Source organism: Hippocampus comes, unplaced genomic scaffold (assembly GCF_001891065.2).
Source record: "Hippocampus comes isolate QL1 unplaced genomic scaffold, H_comes_QL1_v1.1 scaffold111, whole genome shotgun sequence".
Classification (NCBI taxonomy): domain Eukaryota; kingdom Metazoa; phylum Chordata; class Actinopteri; order Syngnathiformes; family Syngnathidae; genus Hippocampus; species Hippocampus comes.
Window position 1 is genome coordinate 2,735,990 of NW_017805698.1, and position 17,172 is coordinate 2,753,161.

Below are 17,172 nucleotides of genomic sequence, written 5' to 3' on the forward strand. Positions count from 1 at the left end.
CACACACACACACAGTTTTATGGAAACCAGTAAGTGTTGGATCATAGTTTTGATTAATACTATAAAACGATTAAGGAGGGAATCACATATAAAGTAATAAGTACGGGAATAAGACTATACTCTGTGGAACATTGGTATGATCACTTTGCATTTGTCTTTCCACTTTCAATAAGCATTTTGGCTCTCTTGACCCTCCCTTCTCTAATTTGAGTAGCTGTTCTGGGACAATTAGCAGGAACCAGACTCCATTTGCTTCCATTAGATTCATCTTATTTGTCCTCTTTCAACGCTCTTCTTGTCCTTCTAAGGTTCGGATATAACACAGAGTTAGACAAAGCAGTTACTTGACTTGATTCTCACCACACTTTACTTCACCTGCGAATTTACAATGACACATACAACATATAATCTACAGTGCCCTCCATAATTATTGGTTAAGATGTATTAATAGCCTTTGTTGATGCTAAGATTTAACTTTAAGCAAATTTTTAAAAAAGGCATGTTACATACTGTGCATACAGTCCATACTGTATCTCCATTTTCAATGTTTCCCTTTTAGATAAGTCCTCTTTAGTAACAGATTTACAAAATATTTAGCGTACGCTGTCAGTCAAAGTTGTCATGGTATTGTATTTATAGTGCATACACGTCAGGATTCATTGATTATCGGATTGGCGGCTGACTCCCACCATGCTATCTGCTATCGGAGCCTTGAGACGAATTTTTGGCAAAATCAGTGCTATTTTAGCTAAAGTTAGCCAAACTGTCAACCAAGACGGGTCATTCAGTGAAACGGTCGCCATTTTATTTCTGTTTGTCTTCTCACAGTTCGGCGATGAGAGATCATGACTACGGATCGTCGTCGTTCAGAGCAGTCACTTTGCCATCGTGTCATGTTTTTACCACTGCCTTCAAAGTCTCTTCATACTCTTGTCAGCTTTTTAGCCGTTACCTTTGCACATCTCAGGACATTGGAAAATTCATAACATAGCTGACATTAACTGAGTAGGGTTATACAGAAAAATCGACCAAAGGAAAACAAACACAAGCCAGTCAACTAGTTTTTTTTTGTTTGTTTCAAGCCTTGCTTATCCTCACGATCTGTCACACACAAGGCCGAAAAACAAAAAGCGCTCGCATGACCGCAGGGGGGGTAAATAAATAAAATCTGGAGACAATTTGGTGCATAACTACATATCAAGCCAATTTTTTTCTTGAGAAGACTTCTCATCTTGAGTAGTGTCACTTTTCCCAAGCCAACCTCAAAACCTCAAGTGATTCCTGAGTCACAAACTCTCGACTGCCAAATCTCTGTACAGTAGCCTCATGCACTTTCCTAATACCAGCTGCATAATTCTTATACTCTCTCACATTGACTAACGCATTTTTTTCTGGCTCAGCTACCTCCTTTGGCTATCTGACTGCAGGTCATTCAGAGTGCTGCTACTCATCCGGTGTTCAAGTAATCCAAGTTAAATCTGAACACTCCCCTTTTGTGGTGCTTTTACCAGCTCCCAATCTATCTATGCATGTGTCTGATTTAAGAGACTGATATGCTTCGGATATTAAACTAGCCACAAATATATGTATCACTGGTTATATTTCAAAGCAAACCCAGTGAACTGGGCTCCTTGTTTTCTTTATTCAGTCGGTAAGGGAATAGTATGTCTCTTCAACGGGCATTTTTTTCTCCCCTAGACAATGCAGTTGAAACAAACAAAAAGTAGCACATTCAAATCCTCTGGCAAATAGGAAAATAGGTCTTTTTGTCATGACAGTAGCGAATATAATATTAACACAACGTAAAATATTCACTTTTGAGGTTGCTTCAAATGGTGCTTGATTTTATTGTGCTACATTTAACTGTGCTCAATCTTCCCCCTTGGCTGAGTGACTGACTAAATAACAGATGGTTAATGCATAAACCCATCAACTACTTCATGAACAACTATGGAAAATCTCATTCCAAGTACACTTTATAGTTCCTTTGAAGCTGTTAAGTGCAAATCATGCTTGAGCCACTGTGGTAAACAATAGTGCACAAACAAATCTCTTAACCTCGCCTGTAACAACGAGCTACACTCAGCCACAGTGTTTATTGCCATCTATTTCCATGAAAGGTATAAGGGTTCCTTCCATGCACAGCCATACAACAACCAAAGATAGAGCAGAGATCACATGGGCAGATTGAAGGTAGCAAAGAAAGGGGTTGAGTGCTTATGCACTTGTATAGAACCGAGGGCAGGGAGAGAGAATTTTGCCTGCCTCCAAATGGCCATAAAAGGTCTGATAAAATATGTATTATTCAAGGTATGTGGCATGTCTATAAAGCCTACAATTGTAGCATCAGTGCACTGCATTTTTCGGAATGTGGGCACAACTTGATGGTTAACTGCAAGCTGCAGTGGTAGAAACAGTTCTTCTATTTAAACATATTGAAAGTATCTCGAAACAATTGATGCAGATTTATAGGGTCTTGGAAGCATGAAGGAAATGAGAATACTAGGATTTTAGTCATCAAAATAAGCATTTTATGGGAATTGTGGCTTGGGATTTTCCCCAATTGTGAATCACACAATAGTGAAGTGATGCAGAGGAACACTGGATACCGTTCAGAAGACAGAAACCTTGAACGGGAAGAGAAACAATCACAGAAACACACACATTCATTCTAAACGGAAATCTGTATGAAATCTGGAAGCACGCCCAAACAAGCAAGACAGTCTACATTTCGAACTGGGAATTCCGTCTTAATCAACAGGATATAATACAAGGTTGTCTTATAATAGTACATGAGTGACTAAAGCACATCTTGATCTTCTATTGTGCTGTGTCCCAAAAGGCATACGTCAATGAAACAGACATTTGTCATCAATATTAACATGTGTAATGTACAGGTTCGGGCTGGGGAAAAAAAGTGGACAACGTCAACCACAAAAAAAAAAACTGTCGAAAGATTTATTTAGTTATTTATTGCGCTGAGGCATTGCCAGCATCAATGTACGTCAACAACACAGACTTTCCAGGCCATATACAGTAAGTCCACTAGGTGCACAAGGTCCACGAGTGTACTCGAACAAAATCACACATGACCTTTTTCGATATCTATTAGCATCCTCTCTTGGTGGAAAGTTGACACTGCATCAGTGATGTTTTCCACGTTAGAGTGGGGGCACGTCTCGTTACGTGTCCCCACAGTACGTATGTTCAACATAGTTTTTACACAAGATGCTTTTCCTGATGCATCCCACTCATTTTAACAGAGGCAGTGACCTGGAATTAGGGTCAAGCAAATCCATTAACATGTTAGCATTTGTGATATAATCTCTCTCTCTCTCTCTCTCTATGTATATACATATATATATATATATGTATATGTGTGTATGTAAATGCATACATGACTATTTAAAAAAAAGTTTTTGACTTTCAATGGTCCTGTCTAAAAGCCTCAACGTCTGTGCGCAGTGACTATCAAACTAACATACGAATCACAAGAGAGCTCTCACGGTGCATTCTACTTCAACTCCACTAAATACAAGTATTTGCGTATGTCTCAAAACTGTTGAAAGCAAGGTGCATAAGCACTTCACACTCAAAGCACCAAAAAAAGCATTTAGCCCCGAGCTGCTCCTGTGATGGCAGTAAGAATCAATTTAGACTGCAGCTGTACCAAAAGTACCAATTGTAAGCTTTTGTATGATAAAAAAAAGAAAAAAGAAAAAAATTGAAAGAAAAAAACAGATGTAGCCAAACCTTTAGCCAAACCTTCCCCTTTATACGGAAAATGGCAAGGGACTATTTTTTTTCCCTATATTCACTGAGATTCGAAAACTGATGGCTCCATTCAATTTGCAAAAGTAAACTAACACACACTGTATGCAGAGCTCCTAATTTATGTATGCTAACCTTGTAGCCGACTGTTGCCACTGCCAAATATCCTTGGTCTAATGCCGTGTACAGAGAATCCTCGGTTTATAACGGTATGGACATGGGCTGATTTGAGGTTCGGAATTGAGAGCAACGTGCCGGCCAATTATAAATATGTCATTACACAGTACATGAAAACATACTATGTCACCGCCATACTCATGCATTTATGGCCAGGAATTGTTTTTCATATAAACTCTATTGATCAATCAGCTAATAATCTGGCAAAACAGCCAAAGAAAATAAGTGTGAAACCCTAACATACATTATAAAGGGCAAAGCTGAAGAGTTCTATGATATGTTCTGATTTATTTCCTTATTGATGATCGATTCATGGGGACTGTTTCAATGTTGTCTGTTGTTTGTCTGTTCTGTGGGGGCATGGGGGGGGGGGTTTAAAAAAACAAACAAAGAATACCGGTGAAACAAAAAAGAAGACATAATGTGTGAAAAAGTAGATCTGTTGTTAATTGAAATACATTTGTAATCTCTCAAAGGTGAAAATGAATGTCAACCTCTGAGGCTTTTTAATTGGTCTCCCTACCTGATTTATAAACAATAACAAGATTTTCTACTCTGGAGTCAAGTGTGGCTATTGATTCCATGAGGAAGGTTGCCCTCGCTGTAACCAAACCAAATTACTTTGAGAACTAAATTAAAGTAAGGCAGGCATAGCAGTGCGAATGCATTCTCGGATGTGACATTTCAATGATCTAAGTATGATTACATTGTAAAATGAAACCTTGTACGTAACTATCTTGTTGACAAGTTTAGAATTTAGCCAAAACTAAAAAATAGATTTTTAACATGGCAGAAGGAGAAAAAATGTTTTTCATAATTTAGTATCAAAAAGGAGTCTCTCTTTGACGATGGGTCAATTGGACTTTCTTGCAACATGAAATATATTGTATTTTGCCAAGATTGATTTGATTTAATAAATTTCCATTCTTAGTTAACCTTACCTGCCAGCACTGTATAGGAATAATATATTTTGCCAAGAATTCTCACCACTTCAATTCATCTCAATAACTGTTATACTGGACAATCACTCAACAACACACATGCATTCACGTTATAATTTAAGTGTGAGTGGTTTGTCCATCTGTGGTGATACTGTCACGTATACTGTTTAAAATGCAAGATAATGAAAATCAAATCAGTATGGAAATGAGTAAGTGATACGGTGCAATAACCATCCTATCGAAAGAAAGCCCGTGGGTGTCTTACAGACAGAAATATTTACATTTGGCAAGCAAAATAAGTCATTGCTGGATGACACCTGACAACAATGTGGGAGGTGATTCCTCATTAGCACTTTGATAATGTACTGTTATTCCAGCGACTTGTTTGAGTCAACCACAGAAGGGGAGCTGAGAGGATGCAACAATGATCTTGATTTGAGCATGAGCAGCTGGAAGACAAGGTAGCCTTATCTGGGAGATTATTCTATGGCACTAACTATCCTGTATATTCTATAACTTATTCAGCGTGTTATTGCACATTATTAGACATACTTAGTATCAAGGACAATGCTGTAAAAAAATCAATCAATTCCTACCATGACATACCACTGCACTGCAAAGTATCAGTACTGCAGTCTTAATGCACCTTACAACGAAAATTCAAACAACTTGATCCATGATAAAGACTAAAATGCAATAATAATTTTGATAGATGAGTTTCGGGTTTGGAAAAAAAAAACATCACATTGAAGGCTTCAGGTCTGGCTTTTGTAGTCTCTCGCTCATTGACATCTTATCTCATAGAAAGAAGTAACATTGAAAAGCTAAGCAAACGTCACAAGGCTTAAACTGTTATGTCTGCTTGAAGTAAAGATCCTTACCCTGTCCTTATCATGCCCGAGACGTCGAGGGTCCAGTTCCTCATACGCGGGCACCATTCCCTCTCGCTTTGCCTGCTGGTATTCTTTTTTTAGCAGCTGGATTCGATCCATGTTGCTGCAAACACACAGGAAAGTCTTGTAACAATAGGCACAATACATGTTATTTGTGAGCGTTTTTCTACTCACTTGTCAGCATTCAAACATTGAAAATGTTAACAAAACATAATGACAATGAACAAATATATAAACAGATGGAAGGAACCGTGAGGTGGATGGAAAAGGAACACCTAGAGTGCAAGAAGACGCTTAAGAATGGCATTGAAAGTGAGGCGCAAAATCTTTCAAGGATATGATTGACTGCCAAAGATCAGGGGTGATATAATTCAACGAAGGGGTTCGAGCTGCGGAATTTTAGACAGATTGATAAGAAATTTGAGCCATACTGATGTATACAGTAGCTTGTAGCAGTGTACTCAGAACAGAACCTTGAGGAGCACCAGTAATGACAGTAAGTGAGCAGGATTTGAAAGATCCAAGAACTGAATGTACTTGCATGAACTGAGTGGCCAGAACGATATGATTTTAAAGCAGCGAAAGAATGTGTTGTGAAGCCTGTGGACACAAAGATTGCAATGGGAAATGCTTGGTATGCACTAGTGACCACATTGAAGACAGTCCACCTAGTCCGACAGGTGCATGCTACAATCACAAAACTGGCGTGAATAACCACAACACAGAGACATTTCCATTGCTACTGATGAAGAGAGACGGAAAGAAGGACAAACAACAACAGTGTGGTGAACAACCACCAATATGATTGGCCAAAGTGACTGCACAGCTAGATGGCGCTGGCTCTTATGTTATCCTATAAAAATTAAAAAAATATAAAAATATTGAAATAACATTTTATCAACTATTTCTGAGGTTGGCTGGGCATTGCTAAAATTAACGCCGCAGCCCTATGACATGTTTCTCTCTCTTGCAGAAAGAGATAAATTCTTTGCGCTTGCTAGGTCACACCAATAAAAATTCAATGAATGTTTAAAATGAGTCACAAAAATTTGGCATGTTGTTAATAACGCTGGAATGAATATTTAAGTAATCTGTTCCATTAGTAATGTTATAAGAATGATAGATCTACAGTATCGTCTTAAATAAGAAATGTGTCATAAAGAGCTATAAATATTTACATGGTTGATAAGAAGACGCCGTCTAATGATGCACATTCAAAATCTGTTCAAGGTTAAAAAAATGTGGGGGTGTGGTGTGGATAGCAACAGATTAGATAAATTGAAAATCATAAATGATGATGCATATTAATGTTGGGCCAAGAGAACTGACAAATCCCAAATCATTAAACGATTTAAACACATCAGACATCATTATTTATTTAAAATCTAATGTCTGGTGCACCAAAATGAAAAAAAATAAAAAAACAACCCCAAAAAAAAAAGTTTTTACAATAGTGCTACAATAGTGGCTGAGGTTGCATTATGCATTCACTAGATGCAGCTACACTAAAGGGCATACAATTCAACACAACCTTATTTATATGCCGCTTTCACAACCACTGCAGCTGTAAAAAAGCACTTGACAGAACATTTAAAAAAACCACGTCCAAGAAATCGAAATATTGATCCATATATAAGGCGCATCGGATTATAAGGCGCACTGTCGCCTTTTGAGAACATTTAGGTGTGCCTTATAGTGCGGAAAATACGGTAGAAGGGATAATACAATCACCCTTCATGACTTTCATGTTTAGCATGAAACATATCAGATGTTTTGATAGTTCCGAATATTGTACGTATTATGAAACAAATGAGTGTGTATATGTAAATATATGCATCCATCCATCGATACATACATGTACATATATAAAATACACACACACACACACACACACACACACACACACACACACACACACACACACACACACACACACACACACACACACACGCCTTGACAAGAGGGAGTTGTAGTCTGCATTTGTCCCTGATGCCAAGTAGTAGAAGATCATTATGCTCTGTGTCGTAAAAGAACGAACTAGACGAGAACAACGAAGGCCGATCAATGTGTTATCTGTCCCTCCCTGTATCTTGTATCTATGTGTCACTCAGCTGCACTCTCGGGCTGGTAGATGAACACACACAACATACATACATAGGTGCCCTAAGCCATGTGGTAAATTGTGAATAAGTAAATGAGTCAATCATTTATCATCTATAATTTTTATACAATCCATCTCTCTATACCTCCCACCCTTAATCTTTTTATCATCTGCTTCTCTCCATCGCCTCTGCCCTGGCTCCGCCTCATCTCCCTCCCTCGTCTCGGCCTTCATCATTTTTGTCTCCCTAATCTCCCTCGCTTGTGTTTTGCACTAATTATCTGACATCTTCACTAATGAAGTTTGACAACAAAAGATGACCAACGATGGCAGGTGGGTCAGAACGGAAAGGCATTGGAGAAAGGAAATACGTGTAAGAGACAACTACACACTCGTACAGTGTGATTGTGTTATGAGGTTGGTACTTCTACTCGCGCAGGTTGTGCCAAGGCTCACTTAGCTCTTCAGGCTAACAGGAAGCGACACGTGTTTTTAAAGTGCAGCTGACAGGATATGACACGGCTCCTCTTGCAGCACCATAAGCACCGAGAGTAATTACGCTACTGTCGACTGCCATGACATCAATCGGACTGGCTGTCGTAATGCCTGCGCATGCTACACTTTGGGGAAGAAAAGGCCGGCATCCTGCCTTCATAGCGTTCTGGGTGTCTCAGTCAACAGATTATGTAGCCATGTCTTCTGCATGTGCATGAGGTGCTGCAGGTGGTAGAGTAGCTGGCATCAAACCCTCATTGTGGACTTTCCCCTTTGACTCGGCAGCAGGCTAATTTGCTCAATACCAATGCCAGTGTGTGGATAAAATTTACCGCTTGTTCTCAGTAGAGTTGAGGATGTTTTTTTGTGATGTGCCCTGGCACATCGACTGGCAACCAGTCCAGGGTGGGGGACTGGTGTCGAGTCGACACCAACAAACTACATCCAAATTATTACATCACTCACCAAAAAGCGTAATTGCCAACATCATTTTTCAACATTTTAGATAAACATGGCAGAACAAAAAATTCATCAAACAAAAAAAAAAGTTCCATTGTCCCGATTCAAACTTTGGACGTTACATCATCAGTTCATTTCCATTCTGATGTTACCTTCACAAGCTAAAAAGACCAGAGAATTAGCTCCTCAATTGATACCACTTTTTCTGCTGTTCTATTTGAATTAACCTTTATTCAAAGTTATTTCGATAAACATTTGAAATAATGCATTTTAGAGCTGTAACTGCAATACAGTGGCACAGCACTATTTTTTGCTCCTGGTTATCATAACGTAAGAGTCAGATAAAGGCCCATTTTTACATTCCATAACATTTAATCCAATTTAGGACACGGCTAAAGACTACAGCCAGCAAGTGCTGTGCTCTGAGAGCAATAATTCTGCTAAAAAGGAAGTGATCATTACAAAATACATTTTTGGAGCTGACCTTTCTGGTCTCTTCTTCCTTCCCAGCCAATTTGGCTTTGCTTGTTGCTGGCCGAACAAACTCATGTCCCAAATGTTCTGCGGGGATCGAATGATGCCCTTGATGATGCCTCTAATTTTGCACAGATCTTTGTTGTTAAAACCAATTATCACGCATGACATCAAATAAGACATCAGCACCTGCTCAGTCCAGAGGATCAAAGGGATGAGTTGTTTATCACCAAGTATTCTACTTTTCCATCAGCTTTTTATTTTTGATTATTTTGCTTTTTGCAGAACAAAATAATAAGAAAAGAACATGAGAAAAGAAGGAAAATATTTACAGGGAGTTGCATGTAGGGGACTCAAGGTCAAAGAATTATGACTATCAACACAAATACAATGTTTTAATCTCCACAGTGGTTCATTTCTTATGCATCAAGCCCCTATCCCGCCGATGTTAAAGCTTAAATGTGGTCGGTCTTATGTGTTTGTCCATGAGTGCGTCCGTGGCCCTTTAAAATGAATGGCGTGTCCTTCTACAAGACCACCAAGTACCTAGTCCCTGCCTGTGTGTGCTTTTACAATGTAAAACCCCCACGTTCAATTGCAGGCAGATGCCCTTTGCATGAAATGTATTTTTCATTGCAGACTACTTGTGCAAATAGAGGGGGAAATCATAAATGAGAGGAAGAGAGTGCAACAGGGTGAAGAGAGGCCGAGAAAGGCTTCATTGAAGGAAAGCGAGCAAGGGGGAGGAAAGGATGGCAGCCGAGTGCCTCTTGAGAGCTTTCCTTATTAGCCAGGCTGAATCATTCACTTTGAGTCCAGGAAAACACACATGCAGGCCCGTTTTACAACAACTCCCCACCGCTGACTCCCCCACCTCTTCTCATTCCTCTCTTTTATTCGTCTGTACATTCTCTGCACCCAGCATCTCAATTTAGTTCAACCCCTATTTTTTCTCTACTTTGACATCTCTCTTCCCACTCTAGTTTGCCCTTTTTAGGCCCCAATACTCAATGATCCCAATATCTCTTCCTCAAAGTAGCCCTCCTTGATTGCTACTGTTTCTTTATTTGGGTCCATTCCTGTCTCCTTTAAAACCACACATTTTTTTTTAATTCATTTCAAAGTTCCAAACATGCACTGTCCCTTCCATTTCCTCAAAATCTTTCTCACTCACTGTTCAATCTTTTCCGTCTTATTCTCAAGCCCTTATCTACTGTCAGTCTTCAGTGGCTTTTTCATGCTTTTAGAACTAAATCCCCCTTTTCTCCAGCACTTTCTCTCCCTAATTTGTTCCTTTAGCACCAAACACTCATTCTATCTCTTTATTCTCCATAACTATTTTCTGTTTCGCCCCCGCTCCCTGTTTTCTTTTCTTTTAACTTCCCTTCTCTTTATTCCTAATCCTACTTGACCTTCCGTTTGGCCTCCTTTTACTTTCGAGACACTTCAAATCCCTCTTCTTTCTCATGCTCTGCATGGTCCTTGAACCTCCTTACCGCTCACATTTTTCAACAAAAAAATCGAGTTGGATTTTCTCATGCATTCTAATATGCAATAAAGCCAATGAATCCCACTGGGTTGTGATTAGCAAGAGTTTGTAATTTCTTACTATATTTTTAATTGGAAACAAATCACATTATTTTTCTTCTACCTCACTCAGGAAACATTTCCTCAGCATGCCAGCCCCACTTTTTACCTAAATTTCAAGGCATCCATTCATTTTCGAAAACTTACCCCAACTGTGTAAATTCTAAGACTACAGGCCTCTTTATACTCCCGCATACGCGCAGGTGGCAACGGCCACCCTCCATCAAATTGTTGCTGTGCATAGAATGCAACGCACATTCTCTCTTGTGATTGGTCCATTTCGTCACACGCTGCCGATGACGTAACCAGTTTTCCCCGGCTCTATTTAAGGGTAATTTATTTGTCATCATGGAAGAGAGGATCTGTACCATGCAGCTCGCTGCTGTTGCTGTGAAGGATTGGTAGCTTGGCGGTTTTACCTGTGTGTGTGTGTGTGTGTGTGTGTGTGTGTGTGTGTGTGTGTGTGTGTGTGTGTGTGTGTGTGTGTGTGTGTGTGTGTCTACACATGCAGAGGAAACTCTGCCGTGTGGTGTCTGAGCCAGCCTCAGCCGTAGCGACACCCTCCGACTTGGAGTGAAAGTGCAACATATTTTCGAAACAACGCAAGTGGGTTGCGCGCAAGTACAAAGGCAAACCGCACGCAACATTGACAGTGACATCTGCGCGGTCACTGCACGCATGAGTATAAAGAAGATGTAACATGTAGGGTCAACCAAGGCCAATTTTATCCGCCTTATTTTCAATCAGAAAGTCAGGTCTTAAATGAGTGTTGGCATTCAATGTTTATGTTAATGGTGGTCAAGCTACAAGTTGGCAGTTTTACTTTCATATAGTGAGAGGCCAAACTAAAAAATTGCTAGATCCACAGATGGTTTTTATTTCATTTTTATTGCGTCTTACAGTTCTTGAGAATAATTTGCTATTGATCTTTCTTGCTCATGTGCAATAATAACTCTGTCTCTCAAGCTGACTCTACTCCGTCGTCTCCAGAGTGATTGCATTCTAATTGGTTAAGGGCCAGAGGTGGTTGTTGTTATGGTAACCTGAGTGCACTTGGGATGGTTTGGTGGTGGTGGTGGTGGTGGTGGTGGTAGTAGTTGGGTGGAGGTAGGAGGGGCAGCCACTCAAGACTGTCGGGAGCACTAAACCAAGGCTTTGCAGTCACTTCAGAAAATTGGTGGTGTCTGACATAGCTTCACCTGACAGTGTACGTGCACAAGAAAAAGGTGTGTATGTGGGCTGAAGGGGAAAAAAAAATAAAAATCGCACCCTCCAATTTCTTAAGAGCAACATGCATTGCTTGTTGAATTCACTCACATTCTAGCCTCCTTCTTACTTCCCTTTTGCCTGCTGGAGTCTCAAATCAAGTGCATTTCAAGGTGTTTATTTTTCGACAATATATTTGTAATTCTGTGTTGAATAGGTTTACCAAATGAGCAAGCATTAAACTCTGTGCCCTTTGCAAAAATACATTTTGGAGCAGTTGGGAGAAAACAAAACAACATATTACTGTAGTTTGTTTTAAATAACTGCCCTCGAAAAGCACTGGGATGACATAAAGTCTCTAAGTGGTAGACACCTTTGCAACCACACTATTTCAAAAGCTTATTTTTAACTTCCCCTTCATCTTTTTTCAAATGAATTGTACATGGTGTAAAAAAAAAATTGAAATGGTTTATTTGGTCTCATTTTTTAATAGCATATCGCAAAAACCTGGCATTTGAACAGGTGTGTGTAGACTTCTTATATCCACATTACAAGCAATTTCTGCTGTTGCTACAGAGTCTTATTTTGAGTTTTCAGGAAACCCTCCCCCAGGTGCTGACTGGAGTGTGCTGGTGGGGGATGACATTTCCATGACTTCAAAAACGAGGCTTGTCATTGAGGAAAGCAATTTCAATGCACAGAGCAGAGAACGATATTGAGATGAGATTGTACATCCAATGGCAATCCTATATCTCCATAGTCTGGGACCAAACTCCATCCTTCAAGATGACAATGCTCACCCCCACAGAGCGGCGTTCATCTGAGACGCCCTTCCGGTTAAGGGCGCACAAAGAATCGAGGGCCGTGTCAACAGTCCTCAACCCAACCTCACAACAACAGCAGCCAGGTGGTCAGATGGGCATTTGTTATAAGGTTTGCAAAAGTGCTAATCGTCGTGTTTTACTCATTGTTCAGTCCTGCACAAAGTCTTTATTTCTTTTGTCCCAACCTGCTCTTTCCCTAAAAACATTGCTATTCTATGACAGTTGGTTAAAACACAATCATTTTGACCATTTTCCAAAAGTTTTGTGTCACAGCAAAAAAACAACATGATGTTACCATTTAATACCTTTAACTCATGCACTGTCGTCATCAGCTAGTCCAACCCACCCATGACTATATATTGGTTAAGTACGTTTTTTAATAGGAAGGTGTGGAAGAGGGTCTCACCCAGCTTGTCTGTGAAATTCAAATTTGTAAAGGGCTGTAATGCCGAACAGATCTTTGTACATGGCAGAGTGTCATCGCTTTGGATTTGATGGTTACCACAGTTTTTGAGTAGAAGATCAAGATTAGGGGGTGGATTTTGTCTTGTCAAGTAGATTAAGAGGTCGAGAGATGCCAGCATGTTGGAAGTCGGACAAGCTTAGGTACTTGACACTCGGACAGATAAATAAATGTATGGTACAAACAGTAAGTAGGTGACATGATAGTTAGTAGAAAGTGTGCTAATTATAATGAGGGAAAAAATGACATCGTTCATCGAGTAAAAAGTCACAGAACAGAATATTCTGCGGGCCTTGACAGATAATCTAAAATGGACCGTCAATATGAGGAACTGCTTTGAAAATGCTTTGCAGTGAATGAGTTGATACTTTTATCCTAATAGTTTCTTTCATTCTTTCACCTTTTGTACCATTTTAATTGAACTCTATTTCATTTACCTTTCTGTGCATTTTGTATAGGTGTGCAGGTGTGAACCCAATCATGAAACTTAGATGTGAACCAATTGAACTAGTCAGAAATCATCTCAATGATGTGATGTCAAGCAAAAGCCCCAAGTAGGTTGATTTTTTTTTTACAGCCCGTAAAACACACTCATCTGAGTCCTTACCTGTCGCTGGAAGTTGCGGAGACAGGAGCCGAGGCAGTCCCAGTTCCTTTAGGTTTGTTGACTTTTGCATAAAGCCTATCAAATTCGTCTTCAGGTATTGCCCCTGGGTCATAACTCCGATTGGCTTGCCCAGAAATGGTTAATGGGCCCTGGGGAGAAGGGGTCCTGAGATGACCATGCTGGACTGTATTGTGTGGCGAGGACTGGAGCAGTGGCTGTGGTGGTGAAACCATATTACGGTCCTTAAAAGACTGTATTTGAGCATAATTGGGATCTGTGTCATCATCCTCGATATGTTCATATATGGGTCCGCCACCTGCAACTTGTTGGTCTTTGGAGCGGTTCTCATGCAGCTCAGAATGTCCTGCCTCATTTCTGACAAATGGGAAGAACAGCTTTTGTCAAGACATTCGGAATAGTGGAAACAACAGAATAACGAACAAAACGGAAAAATTTAGGAAGCGTAACAGCCCACATTGTATTTTAGCATGTTTGAAAAACTGTGATTATGGGCCAGCCAACTATGTAAAAATTAGGACAATTATGATTCGGACTTCTATTGGCCGAGGCTCAGATGTGACAAGCATAGAATAGTAAGGAAACAAAAATCAATGTTTGATTAGTGATGGTGAATTAAAGTGTTTACAGCAGAAGCCTTGAGGGTTTTTTTTTTTTTGGTTCTTGTATCCAACAGTAAATAATGATGAGAAAAATAAACTATTCCCACCTCTCACGCTCTTCTTTCATCCTTTCAAAGTCCAGGTCAGTCAGAATGTCTGACTTCTGACGCGGCAAAGCTGCCTTGGCCTCCTTCTTGTCCTCTTTTTTCTTTCCAAATCTGAGCAGGTCACATAAATGGGAAAAAAAATAGGGAGGAGGAAAATAAAAAGTGTATTACCAAGGGGATCTGGGCATAAAGTCGTGTGGCAGTTTAAACGTAAGAAAAGTTGTCACCAGCAGACCATCTATAAAGTGGCGTGGGTTATACAAGTTTGGTGAACTTTTAAAAACGAAAACAAAGAGATAGCCTGAAAACTGTATGACATTGACAGAGATGTATTATTTCAAGGAGACATACTTAAACTTCAACACATTATATTTGGTTTTACAATATTCCTTAACTATATTTATAATGTCATATGTACTGTGCCTGTGGCGAGAAGGCAAAGTATGGAGAGTCCCTGTCAACAAAATGCTTGGGTGCAGTCATAGAATGGGGCTATCGACCCGGTGCCAAAACGGAATTCTAACCTTTTATGTGTACTTTATTTGTTTCCGAAAGGCATTCCCACAGTGTGAATGCAGTGACACATACTGTATGCATTTACACCACTAAGACCATTGTTCACAGGAAATATAACAGAACAGCATCAGCAAAGACTGAATGGCAGCCAGTTGGATGACGGCAAAAGCTCCTGCTCTGTCATTAGTGGGAACAGAAGGATGACTTGTGAATATTCGACTTGTGAATATTCATGACCTCGCACTACATTCTTTACCACCACTCATTTGCATGTGAGGATGAGTTAATCAGAATTATGTACACATGTTATTAAGGCTACCATCTGTGTAAGAGAAGGTTGGTTGTGGGGATAAAATCATTTGCTGGGTGTGACTTGTGACCAGGGGAGGGGGGAAACATTTACTGTGGGAGCTATTGATTTATTTTCATGGTTGATGTGTTCATAAGCAATAAAGTGCCAGTATGTACATAATATAGGTTTTCAAATGTACTAAAAAGGATTAGTCCATCACTCTGTTCCGAAACAGCGCCCTCCGAGGGGTTTCTATAATTGAACCGCATTACAGAGTGTTAAAACTGTTATAATTCCAAATGTCTTGAGGAATTTACTGTAAAGGGCATCAGAGCATTTCGCCGCAAAGACCGCCTGGCTCTAATTTCTGCTTTATTTTAGATTTACTTCTTTTGCCATAGGGAGGAACATTTTCTTAATTTACATGATCGTGCATTACGGTATATTTGCGTCTGATGGTGCGGTTGCTGGAAATGGAGTGCAAACCCGTTGTTAAAGCCTTCCGTCTCTTGGAGCACAGATGGGGATTACTAACGAGTAAGATGGGGAATTTGTAAAACCTTGATGGATTTTTGTTGACCGAGCAGACATGGGATCTCAGTTTACTGAAGGTTAGAAACGTAAGCACAGAGTATTGATGAACAGCCGAAAACCCATTCCTACTCACTAACATCGTTGTAATCTAGACCTTACACCAAGCGACTTAATGAGAGCAGTGGTGTTGCATTCATTTACATTACACACTGTACTGTATAATTTTAAGGCTCAAGAAAAATGTCCTTATTTTGTCTCAATTCAGAACAATTTGGAAGAGAAAAGGCTGATCTTGTCTCTCCACAACAGAGCGTAAAGTCGAAGCAGTAATAACTGTGTCAGCTGTACATATATGGCATTTTGAGCTGCAGCTATTGAATATTTTTAGGATCAATGACTTGAACTACTTTATCCCATAAATTAATCAAGCTATCTTATAGAATTAAGTTTGTATTAGTAAACAGAAATACCGATACAAAATTAGGTACGTGGCACCGAGGCATTTTCTTTCCTTTTTTTGCACAGTAGTTCACTCAGTTTTCAATGTGCTTGGCTTTAAAAGGCGGAACCTAGCCTGGTGAGTGACATGTACATCAGCAAATGAGTGTGGTTGTTTTGTTTTAACTCAGGTTAGCCAATCTGTGTGTCGAGGCATCAGTTTTTACCGGTGCAGCTAGTGCATGATTAAGTTTATGACCTGTAGTTTTTTTACGTTTAATAAATAAACAGAAAGTACACCAGTGGCTTGACTTGACCACTTGTGAGGTCATACATTCAAACACCATTTGAAGTTCTTAATAGCCAATATGGAGAAGTAGTCATATAAGTCGAAAAATTAAGCACACATCTGTTGACTTTCAAAATGAATGTTACGTTTATTGCGATGCTTTTCTGTGCCCCCTCCCTTTGCCATCATAGCATGCAGATCCTTGAGGAAATCGCTGACTGACATTGTGCAACCGTGACAAACAAATGAATGCAGCTCGCAAACACACGCACGCACGCACGCACGCACGCATACACACCACACACACACACACACACACACACACACACACACACACACACACACACACACACACACACACACACACACACACACACA

General features: G+C 39.8%; 1 protein-coding gene across 4 annotated transcripts in view; it reads right to left on the bottom strand.

Moving 5' to 3' along the window:
• Positions 1 to 17,172, bottom strand: part of pard3bb (par-3 family cell polarity regulator beta b) — a 124,847-nt gene that overhangs the window by 36,659 nt on the left and 71,016 nt on the right. For all 4 annotated transcript variants that reach the window (XR_002169741.1, XM_019882421.1, XM_019882422.1 and 1 more), the window contains 3 exons: positions 14,726 to 14,836; positions 13,999 to 14,373; positions 5,771 to 5,885 (listed from right to left, as the gene is read on the bottom strand). Coding sequence is in view for 3 of the 4 variants with exons in the window: in XM_019882421.1 (XP_019737980.1) it covers positions 5,771 to 5,885; positions 13,999 to 14,373; positions 14,726 to 14,836 (601 nt within the window). In the remaining variant the exon portion in view is untranslated. The remainder of the gene's footprint in view (positions 1 to 5,770; positions 5,886 to 13,998; positions 14,374 to 14,725; positions 14,837 to 17,172) is intronic.